This window comes from Macrobrachium rosenbergii, chromosome 41 (assembly GCF_040412425.1).
Source record: "Macrobrachium rosenbergii isolate ZJJX-2024 chromosome 41, ASM4041242v1, whole genome shotgun sequence".
Classification (NCBI taxonomy): domain Eukaryota; kingdom Metazoa; phylum Arthropoda; class Malacostraca; order Decapoda; family Palaemonidae; genus Macrobrachium; species Macrobrachium rosenbergii.
This window is the reverse complement of record NC_089781.1, coordinates 77,645,132-77,668,236: the sequence shown is the minus strand read 5'-3', so window position 1 is coordinate 77,668,236 and position 23,105 is coordinate 77,645,132. Positions and strand designations below refer to the sequence as shown.

The 23,105-nt window shown below is 34.7% G+C and overlaps 1 protein-coding gene across 1 annotated transcript; it reads right to left on the bottom strand.

Annotated features, from left to right (window-relative positions):
- Positions 1-8,103: 8,103 nt before the first annotated feature.
- LOC136827226 (piggyBac transposable element-derived protein 4-like) lies at positions 8,104-8,595 on the bottom strand. The gene has a single exon (XM_067084997.1). The coding sequence runs from the start codon at positions 8,593-8,595 to the stop codon at positions 8,104-8,106; it is 492 nt and encodes a 163-aa protein (XP_066941098.1).
- Between the last annotated feature and the right edge of the window lie 14,510 nt (positions 8,596-23,105).

Here is a 23,105-nt window from a genome sequence, read left to right as displayed (position 1 = left end):
CTAAGTTTTAGTTTTCTTTAAAAGAAAACTATTGTACCGGGTTTGTGTGTCCATCTGTACTTTATTCTGTCAGCGCTTTTTTTCTGTCCGCACTTTTTCTGTCCGCCCTCAGATCTTAAACTGTGGCTAGAGGGCTGCAAATTTGTATGTTGATCATTCACCCTCTAATCATGAAACATACCAAACTGCAGTCCTCTAGCCTCTGTATTTTTTATTTTATTTAGGTTAAAGTTAGCCATAATCATGCTTCTGGCAACGATATAGCATAAGCCACCACCTGGTCTTGGTTAAAGTTTCAGGGGCCGCGGCTCATACAGCATTATACCCAGACCACCGAAAGATAGATATATCTTCGGTAGCTGTGATTATACGCAGTAGTGGCTGTACAGAAAACTTGATTGCGCAGAAGAAGCTTCGGCGTATTTTCTTACTTGTTCTAGTAGCTTCTGGTTTTGAGAGAGAGAGAGAGAGAGAGAGAGAGAGAGAGAGAGAGAGAGAGAGAGAGAGAGAGAGAGAGAGAGAGAGAACTACGTAGTGGGACTACACGCAAGATAGCATTTGTGCCATACGAATAGCACAGTGGCATAGACAGAGATGCACATTTAATGTCTCAAAAACGTTGGAATTTGTTTTTTCTGTATAGAAACTCAGCCGGGAAAAGCCTTATCTGCTTTTTAAAAGTAGAACTAGGTCTTGAGAGGGAAAATGAAATATTAATATAGTTAGCATGAGAAGCATTTATTCATTCGGGAAGATACCGGGCTCAACCGTGAGAGAGAGAGAGAGAGAGAGAGAGAGAGAGAGAGAGAGATTGCTATTGAACAGAGCAAGAAATACAGCAGTCAGTCAGTTGAGAGGAAGGGGAGAAACTGGAGAAAAACGAAAAGAGGGGAAAGGACTGAGAAAAAAATAAAACAAAGAAAACACTGCATTTCTCAACTCTGTTGGTTATCATTCTCTTCTCTAATGGATCGTTGCAAGCAGAGGGGATAACAGCTTCCCTGTTTGCTGGCTCGTTAGCCATTATTATTATGAAAGTTTCTTTTTCTTTCTTTCTTTCCCTATTCGTCCATTTAATTACATAATACGCGAGATAAAAGATCCCAATTTAATGAGAGCAGTTGTAGAGGGAAAAGTCCCGAGAGCAAATTTAGCATTAAACTCTCCGGAATGCTCCATGAATTTCATTCGTGTGTCCGTGTTCAAATAATGAAATGCAACAGACTAGATTAATTACTCTTATCTATTTGTCTGTCCGAATACTAAAAAGGAAATGCAATGAAAAGGCGTTAAGGGACCCTGCAAAGTAAAATTGACTTAAGCAGGAATGTAAAATAAGAAATATTAAGATTCAAGATTTAAATATCTGTATAAAATCATCCCTCATTTAAAAAAAATGCTGTTGGTCTAAAAGATAATTTATTCTAGATATGGAGAGTTAAATTATAGAGATTATTAATTTTATCGAAAATTTGGTGTAAAATTAATAGTTGTATGAATAATTTACTTTCTTATTGCAAAAATAAGACTGATCTCAGTACAAGTTCTTGTTCTTATGTTCTTTCCGTATTCCTTTAAGCTAAATTTAAAAATTCTTTTACAATTACTAGTTTTATACTGAAACCTTAGAAGTAAAAGAAATCTGCTAATTTATTCTTGTAATTGAACATGTCATATTTTGTGAGTTTATTTTTTTCGGTTTTTTTTTTGTGAAATATATACTTTATCAACTGCAAAAAGAGAATTCTGTTTCATTTTTTTGTTTCTTTCCCGTTTTTCTTTTTTGTAGAATGGAAAAAATATCTCGGATTACACGACTAATAAGAAAATATCAAGCACTTCGCAATCACATTTTACAGTAAACACAAGCTGTTGATGACATGGGATTATAGCCTTACTGAGAAATAAAGTGTAAAGATTAATAAGAAATAGGAGAGGAACTAGCGGTCGCAATATTTGTTTCTGTAGCGAGGGACCCAAGGGTCAGTCTCCCAATAAGATGGATCCTTTAGGCAAATTCTATAGAAATCACAGTTTATTTGTTAACTCAAGCAGTGATTGTAAATCTATGTAGTTTGACTTGTTAACTCATATATATATATATATATTATATGTACTATATATATATATATATATATATATATATATATATATATATATATATATATATATATATATATATATATATATATATATATATATATATATATATATATATATATATATATATATATATATATATATATATATATATATATATATATATATATATAAATTTATAATATATATCTATTATTTGAAAAAATTAATACTTCTATTATTTGAAAATTAATGTAACATTTTTTTTCTACGGTTTTATACCTTATAAACACCTTTTCAATCTTAAGAAGTAAAGTATGTTATTTTTTATAGTATATACATTTAAAACATATATAGTTCATTGCGTATTTCTATGCAAATGACAACGAAACCTTAACCACTAAAAGAAAAAAATCAATAAATTACGGTACCGGATAATATTGCCCACAAAGTAACTTTGTAATTTGATAATCCTGTTTTATTCTGTCCTTCTCATTCCAAAGTTAGACATCGTTAAAGCAAAGGAAACAGAATGCTTGTCATTAGAAGTCAGACAAGTTCGAAATGCCTAACAACACACATCATCCAAGAAAAACAACCACAGACCACAAAGCAGAATTGCACTGGCCATCCTTTGGGGACTTGATTTTCAGGTCTCCAATGTCCCTGATGGTGAAATCATCATAATCCGAACGAAAAGAGCCGTAAAAGCCGACGAAGGGGAGTAGGAGAGCTAAACGGCGATAAACTTCCTGCAAGTGATAGGTGATAGGCGCTGAAGCAAGGGAAAAAGAAGAGTATTGGATTAGGTAACGTGAGCCTTGCCAAATATAAAGTTAGAAGGAAGTTGATCGTTGATTTTAAAGATTACCTTCAATTCAGTGATCCTCATTCAACATTTTGGTTAAAACAAAAAGGGTGGCGACCCCACTGGGAATTGTGGATATAGTTTGTATGATAGATAACTAAGAATGACTGCTAAATGAGGTGGTTTTAATTGTTTGATAATTAATATAAGAATGTGTTTGTCGAAGTGAAATTACTTTTATTTATGGAATTATTTTTTTGTTGGCAAATATACTTACAACAGGAGGTATATGGTTACCAAGTACAATATGGTTACCTAATTGATACAACTTTGCGAATACTGACCGAAAGAGGCTGCATGGTGGCGATTGTGAAAGATATGAATATATTGAATGTAAAAAAATTTTTATCTTGTGTGAGGATCCTTTTTTAAGCCACGGCCGAAGAATAAAGAAGGGAGGAAGAGGGACGAATTTTAATACGAAGAAAGCGGTAGACATGCCTGTTGGAGGAAGTGAAGATTAAGGTAAAGCGAACCAAGAAGAGAATTCCAAAATTTTGCAGTGGAAGGATAGAAAGTCATGGAACCCTGTAACCTGAGAGTTGCAGTGTTCTCCTTAAACTGTTACCTATAGATGTTATTGTGTACAAGATCGAGAAGGATTGGGATTAAATGGAAGTTTGTTAAAGGCAGGCAAGTCCGAGAAAAGTAGGATTCTTTATTACCACTCTGGATAACTCTAATTTTATCGAAATAAAAAAAAATAGTTTATACTTGTATTTTTTATTGCCAGTAAATATACCATTAGTAAACTGGTAAATGTCTGAAGGGTATAACTATTAGCACCCTGTTAGTAAAAGAAAAATAGTATCACGATATTAAGAGCGAGTCTTACCGTCCTGATTTTCTTCAAGATTATGCCATAAGAGTGGCTTCTGCGTTCCATGTTTTTTACGTAAAGTCCCTCTCAGTCTTTTAAGGGGACAGGCTGGATTATTCTCTTTATAGTGTGGCGGCTGGTGGCTCAGTAATCCTTTTTTTTAACCGTCTTTCCCTCGAGTTTGAAAAACCCATGCAGCAAGGTTATATCCCGAGTTATCTCTTATATCACGGGATATCGATATCCGAGAATCATTACCAGGATAAAGATGGCCTGATGTTTCGGCATTTTGCAGCGGAATGCAAAACCCGCTAGATTAGTAAAATGGCGTCGTTTAACCTTCCATGGGAATTTTTAGCCACCGCTTGCTCTCTCTAAAGGCTAAAAAGAATCACGATATTGGTTAGATGATACCAGAGAGAGAGAGAGAGAGAGAGAGAGAGAGAGAGAGAGAGAGAGGTGGGATGTTGATGAATTTTCCTTTTGAATGATGAACGTACTAAATTGGGTGAAGACATAATTCAAACATTTAGTTTTAAGAATTAAAGTCGAATATTAAAAAGAAATATCTAAAGCAAGAGAAAGTCAGGGCATTAGAAAAGATTGCAACAGACGGTCGTTTGTATAGTAGTCCAGATAGACAATTAGACTATTATGGTTTCCATCTTCTGGTCTAACTCTGCAGCTTGCAATAATGGAACACTGGGAATTATTCTTTGATGTAAATGTTTTTTACAAAATCTATTAAGTAATGATAGATTTGTTTATACGTGAAGTAAAGAGAGAGGAGTATCTTATTTTGCAAGAGATGGAAATAATAAAATAGTAAATTAAGGTCTAATGAATCCTTGATCGTTACTAATGTTGCAATTATTTATGAAGCAGGTTATTCAGAAACAGCGTCTTCATAAAATGAAGCAGCATCTTAAAGAAGTGTACAGACTTTTATAGAAAAAATCACCCCTTCCATTTCAAGGTTTGCTTCATAAAGAAGACAAACGCAAGCAATTAAAAAAAAAGTGTCGTCCATAACTGCTATAGTAGGAAACCAAGTGAAATGTGTGTGTGGAATGTGTAGAAGCTCTTTCCACAGTGGCACCTCGTATAAGAAACGGAGAGTTTAAACTTTTTATGTACTGTTGTGAGTGAAAATTAACATGGTCTCAGTAAAGTAAGAATTGCCTTCACTCTTCCATTTCGCTTGTGAAGTGTTAAAGTAAACGCCACTAACCGAAAGACAAGATTTTTTTATTATTTTTATTTTCCACGTGATACTGTTGAAGAAAAAATTTTATGTATTCAAAACTCCAAACCAGTTGTGTAGTACACATACAGATATTATATGTATGTATGTATATATATATATATATATATATATATATATATATATATATATATATATATATATATATATATATATATATATATATATATATATATATATATATATATATGTATGTATATATATATATTAACAATTACGTCTTGTGCACACACACGTAGATCATATAGTTGAAGTACTTTCTTACTGGCATATTTTCGAGTTTGAGTCATGCAGAGACTCCCGTGTTTGTGTTTGTCTAACCGTATATGGAAGTGGGTGTGGTACTATATGTAAATATAGTTTTTTGTCTCTTTAAATCATAGTGTCTGTGTGTGCGTGTGTATTCGGAGGTGATCATGATCCCATGTGTCTGCAGGGGCTGAAAATCGCAAACCCCTTTGGTCTCTGACATGTGCGAACATAATCCCGGTTCTGGCAGAATAACATCAGCTGAGAGACAACCCTAATCTCATTATAGCCAATTCCAAGCACTTCTGCCGGGCCAAGGGAAGCGGTGAGATGGAAGACAAGAAAAAAAAAAGAACAAAAGAAGAGAGGAAAGATCGGCAGCACAATAGCCTGAAAACGAAAATAGATGCTTCGTATGAAAGGATGTTCGAAAGAGTGACATAAGCTTTCTACAGAAAAAGCGTTTCAGAAATGTCTTGGAAGAATAAACGAAAGAGGATTTGTGAAGCAAGGGATCAATGAAAAGTAAGATTTGAAATAAGTTATGCTAGATTAATATTCGTGGAACTACTTTTGCTGGTAATTAATATTATTACTGTAAGAAGTCAACATGCAATCACGTGGGAAGTAGCAATATATTACCTAGGTTACTTGAATGAATTACCTTCGTAGATGGTGGGGTGGGTTGCGGATGGCAGTAGTACCGTCAGTGCAACTCACACGGAGCACTGTAGGCATTACTTTCAAGTTCTTTGCAGCGTCCCTTTGTCCACAAGCTCCAGCCCCCTTTCCTTCCTTTTACTGTGCCTCTGTTGACATTCTCTTTCTTTCATCATATTTTCCACCCTCTCCTAAAAATTTTTGAGAGTGCAACTGCGAGATTTTCATCCTGGTACACCTTTGAAACCTTTCTTACTCTGTTTTCCTTTCAACGCTGAATGACCTCATAGGCATCAGCGCTTGGTCTATGGCCTAAATTTCATATTACATTCCATATTGAATGAACTTCAAGGAGGCTACCAGCAGAGCCAATAGGCCACAGAAGTTGGAACATAGGTAATTATAAGTCTAAGGAGTAAGCTGATCAGGCTGTACTGTACACATTGTATGCCAGTAAATGGTACCTCACTTCTTAACCCACCAGTGACTAAGGAAATAGCAAATCATTCATATTACAAATTCTGACTGAATATGGTGGTGATAAGTCTCCATTTCAATTCCAAACAGTCACATGTGAAATAGAAATGAATTCTTGCCTTACTTGAAAGCTCTCGTCATAGGTTCGATCCGGTTGTGAGGTATAGATAGTAGTTCCGTTGCTTTTCACCCGAGTTCTGGGATAGATCCCAATGTGAGATATAGATTTATTGATATAGCACATTGTTTTTATTTCCAATCGTAGTATTGATAACTACCTGCAGTAATGTTAGAAATAATATCTACTCTAAAAATTGTATATTCTAAAATTCCTGAGTATAATATACCATATCAGTGTTTAAGGACTACGTATCATTAGAATCCTTAGTATGAAATACTTTATTATAGCAGTTCCCTCCACTTACCACTTTGATTTCATCACAGTAATTACTTCTAGTTTCTTAAGTTTTGACAGTAATTACCCCCAGTTTCCGGACTCCCTAACTAGAATTATCATTAACCTGGCAACTACACCATAACAGTCATTTTCATTAACAATGATTTTGTTCGGGGAGTTAGTTCGCCTCGATAATTAGATCCGGATTTACTGCAATAATTTCCCTTAAACAAGTCATACCATAAACCCTCCTGCTACAACTTGCCAATACTTTAAGAAAGTATGTAGAGATTATTATGCGTGGCGTGTGTCTGTAAGGTTTAAGTGTTAATTATTGTGTTAACCCTTCGTGGACTGGGGGGTTCAAAATTACCTAGAAGACCAATGGGGTCCACACGGACCCCATTCTTTTGAGTCAGATAAATACATTATGTATGAACTCAGAATTGCCAAACTTTACATGTGTATTCTTCAGGCCTTTTATGATGAAACCTAGTATCATTTTTGTGTATATTGTAAAAATTTTGCCTATTTGTGTGTAAGGAAAAAAATAGTGGGAAAATGCCTTTAGTTAACAAAATTACAATTCTCCTCAATCAGACAAGTAAATATAAGCAATTAATGACAAAAAAGACATACAGGTTACTGACTTTGGTTCTTTTTGACACAATCCGACTTACAAATCAAGCAAATTTGATATGCAGTCTTTACAAATAAAGTTACAATGGGCATCACATATTGGGTCACCACATGATGTGCATGTTTTTTATTTTTATTTTTTTTTTTCCAGCTTCCTCAGACACTTGGAACAACGCCTTTTCATGGTTTCTTGGAGCTGGCTTGTAGAGGGTAGTGCTGTGTCTTCCTTACTCATGAAGGCATTGAATTAAATGCCTTGGGAAATTAGCTCGTAAATATCTGAAACGCCGCTGGGTGTGTGGCTTACAAAGCTGTTCTGCGCTTTTGGCTTCCAGTATAGACATCAGAATTTTTTTCCATGAAACATACAGCAGCATTATATCCTGCAACATCAATCATCCACTAAAAAAAAATAACCAAAGGCCGTCTATTTGTGGTTCTTTTACATGAATAGTTCGTGACTAAGAGGTCTAAGGTATCAACCCCACCTTTGTTGCATTATAGTCCAGAATCACATCGGGTTTGAAAGGTTCATCTTCTTGTTTCTTATTGTCATGATGCATTGTGCTCAGTAAAATTACTGCCTTATTGATCTTCGGGACATAGCTGCATATCAAATGATGATCATCTTTGCTGAAGCCAAACATTGTTTACTGCTCTTTGTGATGCCGCGATGCTTGAAATGATGGGGGTATTTCCTGTTTATTTTTCCTAAGTGTTCCCAATAGAGTAATATTCTTGCTCAGTAGTTCTAGAGCAAGGTTAAATTCTGTAAAGAAGATGTCACATGTAACATTTCTTCCTGAATTAGCAATAGTTGTGGTGAGATCCCGAACAACCCTACTGGCTTGTTGCCGTTCCGGACCATCAGGACCCTTCCCTGAATATATTTGTGCATTTAGGAGATAAGCATTAGTAGCATCTACTATGCACCAGATTTTAATCCCATATTTATTCGGTTTTGATGGCATATATACTTTGAAGGAACAACTTCCTCGGAATGATACTAGAGATTCATCGACAGTAACACATGATCCAGCTTTATAGTTCACCTGGCATGCTTCAATGAACTTATGCCAAACTTCATATATAGGTGCCAACTTCCCTTGTTCACCACTTTTTCTCACTGCACGTGTTGACATCTCATCAAATCTTATGCACCTCTTTATTTGTTTGAACCTGTCGCGACTCATAGAAGCACGAGAAATTGGTGGTCCTGTCTTAGTACTGAATAATTCATCAACAGGTTTGAATGCATCATTGTCCACTCCACATCGAAGATGAAGCCATCAATTCAACACAATCTACTACCTTCCATTCTTCAGCAGAAATACCAGCTCTTTTTTCATTAGTTGCTTGTACAGTAAGATCCATTATTTCATCAGTGAATGCAGCACTAGCACTATGAGCAGGTACAACTTCGTGTACACCTTCCCTTTCCCGAAGGAGATTTTGTACAACATTACGCCTTCGTCTAGGTGCCTCAGTACACCATTGAGTTGATTTGTCTTTACCCACCACAATATTGACATCTTGATCATCATCATCAACACTATCAAAACTATCATCAATGTCACTACTAATATCACTCCTATCATTTATTTCATAATCCTCAGCACCAGATATATCACTGTCTAAATTTACACCATTTTCTTCTTCATCTATATCATCTATATTGTCCATTAGAGGTCTTTTACCATAAAACATAAATGCTGATAATGACATATTAGGATATATGAACTTTCAATTTATCTAAAAAAGAATAAAAGTGGTTGTTTATATCAATACTGAGCACTTTGTTTAGAGATGAATAGCAGTCAAACTCCTCGACCTATTTGTATGCTAACTGAATAATGACTATTAACAATGTGGGCTCTTTTAATACACTGATGAAACGTTTTCAAAGAATTGTTAACTTAAAAGATAATAGAGGCAATAAACAACTAATTTCACCCAATTAGGCCATTTAACAACCAGTAACACCCAGGAGAAGCACCAATAACTTACTTTAAAGGTTATTATGGCATCAGCAACTAGATACATGCAAAAGAAGCACCAGTAAATAACTTCAGAAATAATATTATGGAAAAATTATTTAATATGTAGATTATGCAGTGACCTAAGCTTAGAAAACACATAGCTTTTAGAGTTTCACCAAAACAAAGTAGAGATAAATTAGGGACACGGAAGACCAATGGGGTCCCTGAGGACACCAGAGGTATATTTTTACCTGTCATTCCCTTAAAATTGATTATCCTAAGCTATTAACACTTGTGAATATTCATAAACAACTAATGATAAAATTAAGCGAATATGGTTTTTTTTTCAGTAAATAGCGAAAGATACTTGATACCAAAGACTCACTGGGGTCTCCAGGGACCCCACCAGTCCACGAAGGGTTAAAAAATATGTAACAACTTGATATATTATTTCACTTGATCGATGTTTTGCATATCATTATAAAACCGCCGAAATGCCTTCCCCTCCCCTTTGTCTCCAAGGTCAAAAGATGAATAGTCCTGCTGGTTTGTAATTGTCCTTGGCGGTCAGTTCGTCTTGTATTCCTAGACTCTGAAGAGGAACAATAAAATGCTCTGATATTATGCTTGAGGGAATGTAGTTTGCCTTCCGCCTTAATAGACAATACTAAATTTTATCTCTCTCTCTCTCTCTCCTCTCTCTCTCTCTCTCTCTCTCTCTTAGAATTATAATCTCCACAACTAGAAAATCTAGAAAATGTGATTACGGTATATCCCAATTTACAATCGATGTGCTTTCAGCTGTTGAGGGGTTTATAGGTTATTTCGCAAAAGAGTACGTAGATTAAGGTAATAATAGTAAAAGATTGGTCTGGATAAGCGTTTAGTTCATTAATTTTTAGTTTTCTGTAAAAGAAAACTTTTGTACCGGGTTTGTGTGTCCGTCTGCACTTTATTCTGTCCGCACTTTTTCTGTCCGCCCTCACATCTTAAATTGGTATGATGATCATCCCCCTCTCCAATCATCAAACATACCAAATTGCAGCCCTGTAGCCTCAGTAGTTGTTATTTTATTTAAGGTTAAAGTTACCCATAATCGTGTTTCTGGCAACGATATAAGATAAGCCACCACCGGGCCTTGGTTGAAGATTCATGGGCCAGTGGTCATACAGCACTATACCGAGACCACCGAAAGATAGATCTATTTTCGGTGGCCTCCATTATACGCAGGAGAGGCTGTACAGAAAACTTGATTGCGCTGAAGAAACTTCGGCGTATTTTTTACTTGTTTAAGTAGCTTCTGGTCTTGAGAGAGAGAGAGAGAGAGAGAGAGAGAGAGAGAGAGAGAGAGAGAATAGCCAGTGGGCCTACACAAAAGATAGCATTTATGCCATACGAATTACTCAGTGGCATAGTCAGAGATACACATTTAATGTCTCAAAAACGTTGGAATTTGTTTTTTCTGTAAATAAACACAGCCAGGAAAAGCCTTATCTGCTTTTTAAAAATAGAATTAGGTCTTGTGAGGGAAAATGAAGCATGAGAGGTATTTATTCATCCGAGAAGAGAACAGGCTCAATCCTGAGAGAGAGAGAGAGAGAGAGAGAGAGAGAGAGAGAGAGAGAGAGAGAGAGAGAGAGTTACTGAACTTAGCAAGGGATACGGCAGTCAGTCTATTGAGAGGAAGGGGAGCAACTGGAGAAAAATGAAAATCGGGGAAAGGACTGAGAAAAAATAAAACAAAAGAAAGCACTACATTTCTCAACTCTGTTGATTATCATTCTCTTCTCTGATGGAGCGTTGCTAGCAGAGGGGAAACAGCTTCTCGTTTGCTGGCTCGTTAGCCATTATTATTATGAAAGTTTCTTTCTCTTTCTTTCTTTTTTTCTTCTATTCGTCCATTTAATTACACATTACGCGAGATAAAAGATCCCAGTTTAATGGGAGCAGTTGTAGAGGGAAAAGTCCCGAGAGCAAATTTAGCATTAAACTCGCCGAAATGCTCCATGAATTTCAGTCGTGTGTCCGTGTTCAAACAATGAAATGTAACAGACTTGATTAATTGCTCCTATCTATTTGTCTCTCCAAATACTAAAAATGAAATGCAATGAAAAGGTGTTAATGGACCCTGCAAAGTAAAATTGGCTTTAAGCAGGAATGTAAATTAAGATATTTTATGTATAAAATTATCCCTCATATTAAAAATTTTTGTTGGCCCAAAAGATAATTTCTTCTAGATATGGAGGGCCAAGTTATAGAGGTTAATTTTGTTGAAAATTTGGTGTAACATTATTAAATGTTACTTGTTCATCTGTTCATGGTATGAATAATTTAATTTCTTATTGCAAAAATAAGATTGATCTCATTACAAGTTTTTGTTATGTTCTTTCTGTATTTCGTTTAGCTAAATTTAAAAATGCATTTATAATTTATAGTTTTATGATGAAACCTCAGAAGTAAAAGAAATATGCTAATTTATTCTTGTTATAAAACACGTCATATTTTGTGATAGTATATTTTTCTACGGTTGTTATTCTTAGTGAAATGCTTCATCATCCGTAAAAAGAGAATCCTGTTTAATTTTTTTGGTTTTGTTTCTTTCTCTCCCCCTCTTTTTTTTTTTGTAGATTGGAAAAATATCTCGGGTTACACGACTAAGAAAATGTCAAGTACTTCGCAATCACATTTTATAGTAAACACAAGCTATTGATGACATGGGATGCTAGCCTTACTGAGAAATAAAGTGTAAAGCTTAATAAAAAATAGGAGAGGATCTAGCGGTCATGACACTTGCTTCTGCAGCAATGGGGCCAAGGATCAGTTTCACCGCAAGATGGATGCTTTAGGCAAATTCTGTAGAAATCACGTAGTTTGTTAACTCAAACACTATATAGTCAGTTGACTGTGGTGGGTTCAACCAGAAAAACGAGGTCATATGTATATGTATATGTATATATATATATATATATATATATATATATATATATATATATATATATATATATATATATATATATATATATATATATATATATATATATATATATATATATATATATATATATGTTCTAAGATTTTTTCTTATAATATACCTTTTCAATCTTAGGAAATGAAATTTTATTTTTACTGTATATACATTTAAAAACTATAGTTCATTGCCTATTTCTATGTACTGTATATGACAATGAAAACTTAACTGCTAAAAGAAAAAAAAATCAAGAAATTACGGTACCGGATAATATTACCCACCAGGTAACATTATAATTTGATAATCCTGTTTTATTCTGTCCTTCTCATTCCAAAATTAATCCTGTTTTATTCTGTCATTCTCATTCCAAAATTAATCCTGTTTTATTCTGTTCTCATTCCAAAGTTGGACATCGGTAAAGTAAAGAAACCAATGCTTTTCATTAGAAGTCAGACAAGTCCGAAATGCCTAACAGCACACTTCATCCAAGAAAAACAAACAACTACAAACCGCAAAGCAGAATTGCACTGGCCAACCTTTGGGGACTTGATTTTCAGGTCTCCAATGTCCCTGATGGTGAAATCATCATAAACCGAGCGAAAAGAGCCGTAAAAGCAGACGAATGGGAGTAGGAGAGCTAAACGGCGATAAACTTCCTGCAAGTGATAGGTGATACGCGCGAAGCAAAGGAAAAAGAAGAGGTATTGGATTAGGTAACGTCAGCCTTGCCAAATATGAAAGTTGGAAGGAACTTGATCGTTGATTTTAAAAATTGCCTTCAATTCAGAGATCTCATTCAACATTTTGGCTAAAACAAAAAGGGGTGGTGACCCCACTAGCTATCGTGAATATAGTTTGCACGATAGATAGTTAAAAACGAGCGGAAAATGAGTTGGTTTTAATTGTTCGATAATTAATATAAAAATATGTTTGTCGAAGTGAAATTGCTTTTATTTATGTACTTATTTTTTGTTGTTAAATATACTTGCAGCAGGAATAACATAGTAGTGAAGTATATGGTTACCAAGCACAATATGGTTACCTAATTGATACACCGTTGCATACACTGACCGAAAGAGGCTGTATGCTGGCGAGTGTGATATCAATATACCGACTGTAATAAAATTTTTCATCTAGGGCAGGGCCGTCCAAGTTGTTTAGTCTGTGGGCTACTCTTCAAAAAACAAATTGTGTGTATTTATATATATAAAAAAGAGAAATATAATTTTACTTTTTTTTTCTCTAACGGGCCACTTTCAAAATCAAACGGGCTACTTTTGGCCCACGGGCTTGGTGTTGGACGGCCTTGATCTAGGGTGAGAAGAACATAATAGAGAGAAATGATAAAGGGAGGAAATAAAGAGAAATGATAAAGGGAGGAAGGGGGACGACATTTAATATGAAGGAAGTAAGGATAAAGGAAAAGCGATCCAAGAAGAGAATGCCAAATGTTTGAAGTGGGGGGAGAGAGAGCCATCGAACCCTGTCATCTGAGAATTACAGCGCTCTCCTTAAACGGTTACCTGCAGATGTTATTGTCTACAAGATCGAGAAGGACTGGGATTAAATGGAAGGTTGTTAAAGGAGGGCAATTCCGATGAAAGTAGGATTCTTTATTACCACCCTGGACACCCTCGTCATATCGAAATAAAAAAAAAAAAGTGAAAAGTGCGGCGAAGTTTCGTCGGCGCAATCGAGTTTTCTGTACATCGTATAATCAAGGCCACCGAAATTAGACCATCTTTACGTGTTATCGGTATAAATGCTTATGAGCGGCGGCCCATGAAACTCCCAGCTGGCCTTGGTGGCCTGTGTTGTTTCGTTGCCAGAAGCACGATTATGGCTAACTTAAACTTAAATAAAATAAAAACTACCGAGGAGGTTAGAAGGCTGCTGTTTGGTATGTTTGATGATTGGAAGGTCGATGATCAGCCTACCAACTTGCAGCTCTCTAGCGACAGTTTCTAAGATCTGAGGGCGGACAGAAAAAAGGCGGACCGACAGACAAAGCTGGCCCAATAGTTTTCGTTTCAGAGAACTAAAAGTTTATACTTATATTTTTTATTCCCCGTAAATATACCATTAGTAAACTAGTAAATGTCTGAAGTCTATATCTGTTAGCATCCTGTTAGTCAAAGAAAAATAGTAAGGTGATATTAAGAGGGAGTCTTACCTTCCTGATCTTCTTCAAGAGTAAACCATAAGAGTGACTTCTTTGTTTCATATTTTTACGGAGAGTCCCTCGCAGTCTTTTAAAGGGACAGGCTGGATTGTCCTCTTTATAGTCTGGCGGCTGATGGCTCAGTAATCCTTTTTTTAACTTTTTCCCTCAAGTTTGAAAAACCCATGCAGCAAGGCTATGTCCCGCGTATCTTATATATCACAGGACATCGATATCCGAGAATCATTACCAAGATAAAGATGGCGTCATGCTTCGGTATTTTGCAAAACCCGCGAGTTCAGGAAAATGGCGTCGTTTAACCTTCCATGCAGCTTTTTAGCCACCGCTTGGTCTCTCACATTAAAAGTAATCACGATACTGGTTAGATGATACCACAGAAAAAGTTAAGCGTATCTTAGTTTTACCAGACCACTGAGCTGATTAACAGCTCTCCTAGGGCTGGCCCGAAGGATAAGACTTATTTTACATGGCTAAGAACCAACTGGTTACCTAGCACCGTGACTACAGCTTATTGTGGAATCCGAACCACATGATATCGAAAATAAATTTTTATCACCAGAGATAAATTCCCCTAATTCTTCATTTCCGGCCGGAGACTCGAACTCGGGCCTGGCGAGTGCTAGTCGACAACTCTATCGACTCCCGCAACGAAGAACTATAAAAAGAGAGAGAGAGAGAGAGAGAGAGAGAGAGAGAGAGAGAGAGAGAGAATGTTGCTAAATTTTCCTCTTGAATAATGAACGTACTAAATTGGGTTAAGACACAATTCAAACATTTAGTTTTAAGAATTAAAGTCGAATATTAAAAAGAAATATCTAAAGTAAGAGAAAGTCAGGACGTTAGAAAGGATTGCAATAGACCGTCTTTTTATATTAGTCCAGATAGACAATTAGACTATTATGGTTTACATATTCTGATCTAACTTTGCAGCTTGCAGTAATGGAACATTCGGAAATATTCTTTGATGTAAATGTTTTTACAAAATCTATTAAATACTGATAGATTTATTTATACGTGGCGCAAAGAGAGAGGAGTATCTTGTTTTGCAATAGGTGGAAATATTAAAATAGTAAAATAAGGTCTAATGAATCCTTGATCTCTACTAATGCTGCAATTGTTTATGAAGCACGTTATTCAGAAACAGCGTCTTCAGCGTAAAGAAGTGTATAGACTTTTATAGAAAAAATCCCCCCCTCCCAATTCAAGGGCTGGGTCTCATAAAGAAGAAAAGCGCAAGCAATTAAAAAAAAGTGTCGCCCATAACTGCTGTAGTAGCAAACCAAGTGAAATGTCTGTGTGGAATGTGTAGAAAGCTCTTTCCACAGTGGCACCTCGTATGAGAAATGGAGAGTTTAAACATTTTATTTACTGTTGCGAATGAAAATTAACATGGTCTCGGTAAATTTAGAATCGCCTTCACTCTTCCAATTCGCTTCTAAAGTGTTGAAGTAAACACCACCGATCAAAAGACAAGATTTAAATTTTTATTTTCCACGAGATACTTTTGAAGAAAAAATTTTATTTATTCAAAACTCCAAACCAGTTTGCTTCCTACATTGTGTAATAACACAGAAATTTTATATATATATATATACATATATATATATATATATATATATATATATATATATATATATATATATATATATATATATATATATATATATATATATATATATATATATATATATATATATATATATATATATATATATATATATATATATATATATATATATATATATATATATATATATATATATATATATATATATATATATATATATATATATATACATATATATATATATATATATATATATATATATATATATATATATATATATATATATATATATATATATATATATATATATATATATATATATATATATATATATATATATATATATGTATATATATAGTATATATATATATATATATATATATATATATATATATATATATATATATATATATATATATATATATATATATATATATATATATATATATATATATATATATATATATATATATATATATATATATATATATATATATATATATATATATATATATATATATATATATATATATATATATATATATATATATATATATATATATATATAGAGAGAGAGAGAGAGAGAGAGAGAGAGAGAGAGAGAGAGAGAGAGAGAGAGAGAGTCCCTTTTTTTCTCCCTTTCCCTAATCTTGGTCGCTTCGTGAATGTGCACACACTCAGAAATATATTTCTTTTGATAAGCGTATGCTCATATACCAGTCTTAGCATATTTGCATGTTAATAACTTTTTACTGAAAGTCAATGAATTTTATTTAAAGAATATTTTGTTAGCCTATGGTGTATTTGTCTCATAGGGTACCTACTATACATCCTTAGTAGGCAACGAGTGTCTGAGTTTGAGTGCGTAGGGTTTTTTGTGCATGCTTCGGTGTTTAACAGTCACGTCTCGTGCACACACACAAGTAGATGATTTACTTAAAGTAATATCTTATGGGCATTTTCGAGTATGAGTCTTTTGCCCTTACTAATGGAGACATACAAAGTTTATAATGCAAAGACTCCCGTGTTTGTGTGTGTTTAACCATATATGGTAGTGGGTGTTGGTACTATATGTAAATGTAGTTATTTGTGTCTTTAAATCATAGTGTCTGTGTGTGTGTGTATTTGTATGTGATCATGATTCCGTGTGTCTGCAAAGGCTGAAAATCTCAAACACCTTCGGTCTCAAACATGTGGGAACAAAATCCCGGTTCTGACAGAATAACATCAGCTGAGAGAAAACCCTAATCTCATTATAGCCAGTTCCAAACACTTCAGCCGGGCCAAGGGAAGCGGTGAGCTGGAAGACAAGAAAGGAAAAAGAACAAAAGAAGAGGAAAGATCGGCAGCACAAAAGTCTGAAAAGGAAAATAGATGCTTCGTATGAGAGGATGTGGAAAGAGTGACATAAGCTTTCTACAGAAAAAGCGGTACGGAAATGTTTTGGAAGAATAAACGAAAGAGGATTTATGGAGCAAGGGATCGGTGAAAAGTAAGAACTGGAAATAAGTGATGCTAGATTAATATTCGAGGAATTACTATTGCTGGTGGTTAATATTATTACTGTAAGAAATCAACAGGCAATCACGTGGGAAGTAGCAATATTTTACCCAGGTTATTTGAATGGATTGGCCCCGTAGATGTGGGGTGGGGCCGGGTTAGTACCGTCAGTGCACCTCACACGGTGCACTGTAGGCATTACTTTCAAGTTCTTTGCAGCGTCCCTCCGTCCCCTAGCTCCAGTCCCCTTTCCTTCCTTTTACTGTACTTCTGTTTACATTCTCCTTCTTTCATCATATTTTGCACCCTCTCCTAAAAATTTTGATTGTGCAACTGCGAGATTTTCATCCTGTTACACCTTTGAAACCTTTCTTACTTTGTTTCCCTTTCAACGCTGAATGACCTCCTTTGTCTTTGGCCAAAATTTTATATTAAATTCCATATTGATTTAACTTCAAGGAGGCTACCAACAGAGTCGCAAAGTCCATAGAAGTTGGAACCTAAGGAGGAACCTGATCAGGCTGTACATATTGTATACCAGTAAATGGTACCCTACTTCTTGACCCACCAGTGACTCAGGAAATAGCAAATGATTCAAATTACGAATTCCCAGTGAATATGAATGGAGATAAATCTCCATTTCAATTCCAAACAATTACATGTGAAATAGAAATGAATCTCCGCCTTACTCGAAAGCTGTAGTCATGGGTTCGATCCCGGTGTGAGGTACTGATAGTAGTTCCGTTGCCTTTCACCCGAGTTCTGGGATAGATCCCAACGTGATATATAGATTTATTGATATAGAACATTGTTTTGATTTCTAATAGTAATATTAATAAATGTCTGCAGTAATGTTAGAAATAATATCTACTCTAAAAATTATTTATTTTAAAATTCTAGTGTTTAAGGACTACGTATGATTAGATTCCTTAGTATGAAATACTTTGTCATAGCAGTTCCCTCCACTTACCACTTTGATTTCATCACAGTAATTACCTCTACTCAAGTTTTGACAGTAATTACCCTCAGTTTCCGGACTCCCTAACTGGATTTTTCATTAACCTGGCATCTACACCATAATAATCATTTTCATTAACAATATTTTTGTGCGGGGAATTAGTTCGCCTCGATAAATAAATCCACATTTACTGCAATAATTTCTCTTAAACAAGCCATACCATAAATGCTTCCGGTACAACCTGCCAGTACTTTAAGAAAGTTTGTAGAGATTATTATTCATTGCGTGTGTCTGTAAGGTTTAATATTAATTATTGTGTTAAAAAAATATGTAACAAGTTATATTATTTCGCTTGCTTGAAGATTTGCATATAATGAGAGGAACAATAAAATGCTCTGATGTTATGCTTGAACGAGTGTAGTTTGCCTTCCGCCTTAATAAACTAATACTGAATCTCTCTCTCTCTCTCTCTCTCTCTCTCTCTCTCTCTCTCTCTCTCTCTCTCTCTCTCTCTCAAGAATGATAATCTCCACACCTAGAAAATCTAGAAAATGTGATTATATATCAATTTACAATCGATGTGCTTTCTGCTATCGAGGGGTTTATAGGTTATTTTGCAAAAGAGTACGTAGATTAAGGTAATAATAGTAAAAGATTGGTTCGGGTAAGCGTTTGGGTCACTAATTTTTAGTTTTCTGTAAAAGAAAACTTTTGTACCGGGTTTGTCTCTCCGTCTGCACTTTATTTTATCCAAATTTTTTATGCCCGCCCTCAGATCTTAAACTGTGGCTAGAGGACTCCAAATTTGTAAGTTGATCATCCACCCTCCAGTCATGAAACATACCAAATTGCAGCCCTCTAGCCTCTGTAGTTTTTATTTTATTCAAGGTTAAAATTACCCATAATCATGCTTCTGGCAACGATATAGCATAGGCCACCACCTGGTCCTGGTTAAATTTTCATGGGCCGCTGCTCATACAGCATTATACCAAGACCACCGAAAGATAGATATATTTTGGGTAGCTTTGATTATATGCAGTAGCGGCTGTACAGAAAACTCGATTTCGCCGAAGAAACCTCGGCGTATTTTCTTACTTAAGTAGCTTCTGGTCTTGAGAGAGAGAGAGAGAGAGAGAGAGAGAGAGAGAGAGAGAGAGAGAGAGAGAGAGAGAGAGAGAGAGAGAGAGAGAGAATACGTAGTGGGACTACACACAAGATAGCATTTGTGCCATACGAATTGCACAGTGGCATAGACAGAGATGCACATTTAATGTCTCAAAAACGTTGGAATTCGTTTCTTCTGTAAATAAACACAGCCAGGAAAAGCCTTATCTGCTTTTTAAAAGTAGAATTAGGTCTTGAGAGGGAAAATTAAATAGTAATATAGTTAGCATGAGAGGTATTCATTCATCCGGGAAGACAACAGGCTCAATCGTGAGAGAGAGAGAGAGAGAGAGAGAGAGAGAGAGAGAGAGAGAGAAGAGAGAGAGAGAGAGAGAGAGAGAGATTGTTATTGAACAGAGCAAGAGATACAGCAGTCAGTCAGTTGAGAGGAAGGGGAGCAACTGGAGAAAAACGAAAAGAGGGGAAAGGACTGAGAAAAAAATAAAACAAAGAAAACACTACATTTCTCAAATCTGTTGGTTATCATTCTCTTCTCTAATGGATCGTTGCAAGCAGAGGGGATAACAGCTTCCCTGTTTGCTGGCTCGTTAGCCATTATTATTATGAAAGTTTCTTTTTCTTTCTTTCTTTCTTTCTTTCCCCTATTCGTCCATTTAATTACATAATACGCGAGATAAAAGATCCCAGTTTAATGAGAGCAGTTGTGGAGGGAAAAGTCCCGAGAGCAAATTTAGCATTAAACTCTCCGGAATGCTCTATGAATTTCATTCGTGTGTCCGTATTCAAATAATGAAATGCAACAGACTAGATTAATTACTCTTATCTATTTGTGTCTCCGAATATGCAATGAAAAGGCGTTAAGGGACCCCGCAAAGTAAAATTGACTTAAGCAGGAATGTAAAATAAGAAATATTAAGATTTAAGATTTAAATATCTGTATAAAATCATCCCTAATTTTAAAAAAATGCTGTTGGTCTAAAAGATAATTTCTTCTAGATATGGAGCGTTAGATTATAGAGATTATTAATTTTGTCGAAAATTTGGTGTAACATTAATAATTGTAAGAATAATTTACTTTCTGACTACAAAAATAAGACTGATCTCAGTACAAGTTCTTGTTCTTATGTTCTTTCCGTATTCCTTTTAACTAAATTTAAATATTCTTGTACAATTTATAATTTTATGCTGAAACCTCAGAAGTAAAAGAAATCTGCTAATTTATTCTTGTAATTAATTAAACATGTCATATTTTGTGATAGTTTATTTTTTTCGGTTTTCTTTGTGAAATGTATACTTTATCAACTGCAAAAAGAGAATTCCGTTTCATTTTTTTGTTTCTTTGCCCGTTTTTCTTTTTTGTAGATTGGAAAAATATCTCGATTTACACGACTAATGAGAAAATGTCAAGCACTTCGCAATCACATTTGATGACATGGGATGATAGCCTTACTGAGAAATAAAGTGTAAAGCTTAATAAGAAATAGGAGAGGATCTAGCGGTCATGATATTTGTTTTTGTAGCGAGGGACCCAAGGATCAGTTTACAACAAGATGGATCCTTTAAGCAAATTCTATAGAAATCACAGTTTATTTGTTAACTCAAGCAGTGATTGTAAGCACTATATAGTCAGTTGACTGGTGGGTTCAACCAGGAACGAGGTCTATATATATATATATATATATATATATATATATATATATATATATATATATATATATATATATATATATATATATATATATATATATATATATATATATATATATATATATATATATATATATATATATACATATATATATATATATATATATATATATATATATATATATATATATATATATATATATATATATATGTGTGTGTGTGTGTGTGTGTGTGTGTGTGTGTGTGTGTGTGTGTGTGTGTGTGTGTGTGTGTGTGTGTGTAAATTCTTATAATTTTTAATACTTATGTAAAAATTAATATGACATTTTTCTAAGGTTTTATACCTTATAAACACATTTTCAATCTTAGGAAGTAAAGTATGGTATTTTTTTACAGTATATACATTTAAAACATATATAAAAGAAAAAAATCAATAAATTACGGTACCGGATAATATTGCTCACAAATAACTTTATGATTTCATAATCCTGTTTTATTCTGTCCTTCTCATTCCAAAGTTAGACATCGTTAAAGTAAAAGAAAGAGAATGCTTGTCATTAGAAGACAGACAAGTTCGAAATGCCTAACAACACACTTCATCCAAGAAAAAGAGCCACAAATCACGAAGCAGAATTGCACTGGCCAGCCTTTGGGGACTTGACTTGATTTTCAGGTCTCCAATGTCCCTGATGGTGAAATCATCATAAACCGAACGAAAGGAGCCGTAAAATCAGACGAAGGGGAGTAGGATAGCTAAATGGCGATAAACTTCTTGCAAGTGATAGATAGGTGATGCGCTGAAGCAAGGGAAAAAGAAAAGGTCTTGGATTAACGTCAGGCTTGTCAAATATAAAAGTTGGAGGGAACTTGATCGTTGATTTTAAAAATTGTCTTTAATTCAGTGATCCTCATTAAAACAAAAAGGGGTGGCGACCCCACTGGGAATTGTGGATACAATTTGTACGATAGATAACTAAGAATGACTGCTAAATGTGGTGGTTTTAATTGTTCGATAATTAATTTAAGAATGTGTTTGTCGAAGTGAAATTGCTTTTATTTATTTAATTATTTTTTTTGTAGGCAAATATACATACAACAGGATATATATAGGTACCAAGTACAACATGGTTACCAAATTGATACAACTTTGCGAACACTGGCCGAAAGAGGCTGTATGCTGGCGATTGTGAGAGATATGAATATATTGTATGTAAACAAATTTTTCATCTTGTGTGAGGATCCTTTTTTAAGCCACGGCCGAAGAATAAAGAAGGGAGGAAGAGGGACGAATTTTAATATAATGAAAGCGGTAGACATGCCTCTTGGAGGAAGTGAAGATTAAGGTAAAGCGAACCAAGAAGAGAATTCCAAAATTTTGCAGTGGAAGGAAAGAAAGTCATGGAACCCTGTAACCTGAGAGTTGCAGTGTTCTCAGAGTTGCAGTGTTCTCCTTAAACGGTTACCTATAGATGTTGTTGTGTTCAAGATCGAAAAGGATTGGGGTTAAATGGAAGGTTGTTAAAGGAAGGCAAGTCCGATAGAAGTAGGATTCTTCATTACCACACTGGATAACTCTAATTTTATCGAAATGAAAAAAAAAATAGTTCATACTTGTATTTTTTATTCCCAGTAAATATACCAATAGTAAACTGGTAAATGTCTGAAGTGTATCACTATTAGCATCGTGTTAGTCAAAGAAAAATAGTACCGTACCATGATATTAAGA

What these genes read in the sequence shown, in the direction of transcription:
- LOC136827226 (XM_067084997.1), bottom strand. Translation starts at nt 8,595, where the DNA reads ATGTCAACACGTGCAGTGAGAAAAAGTGGTGAACAAGGGAAGTTGGCA.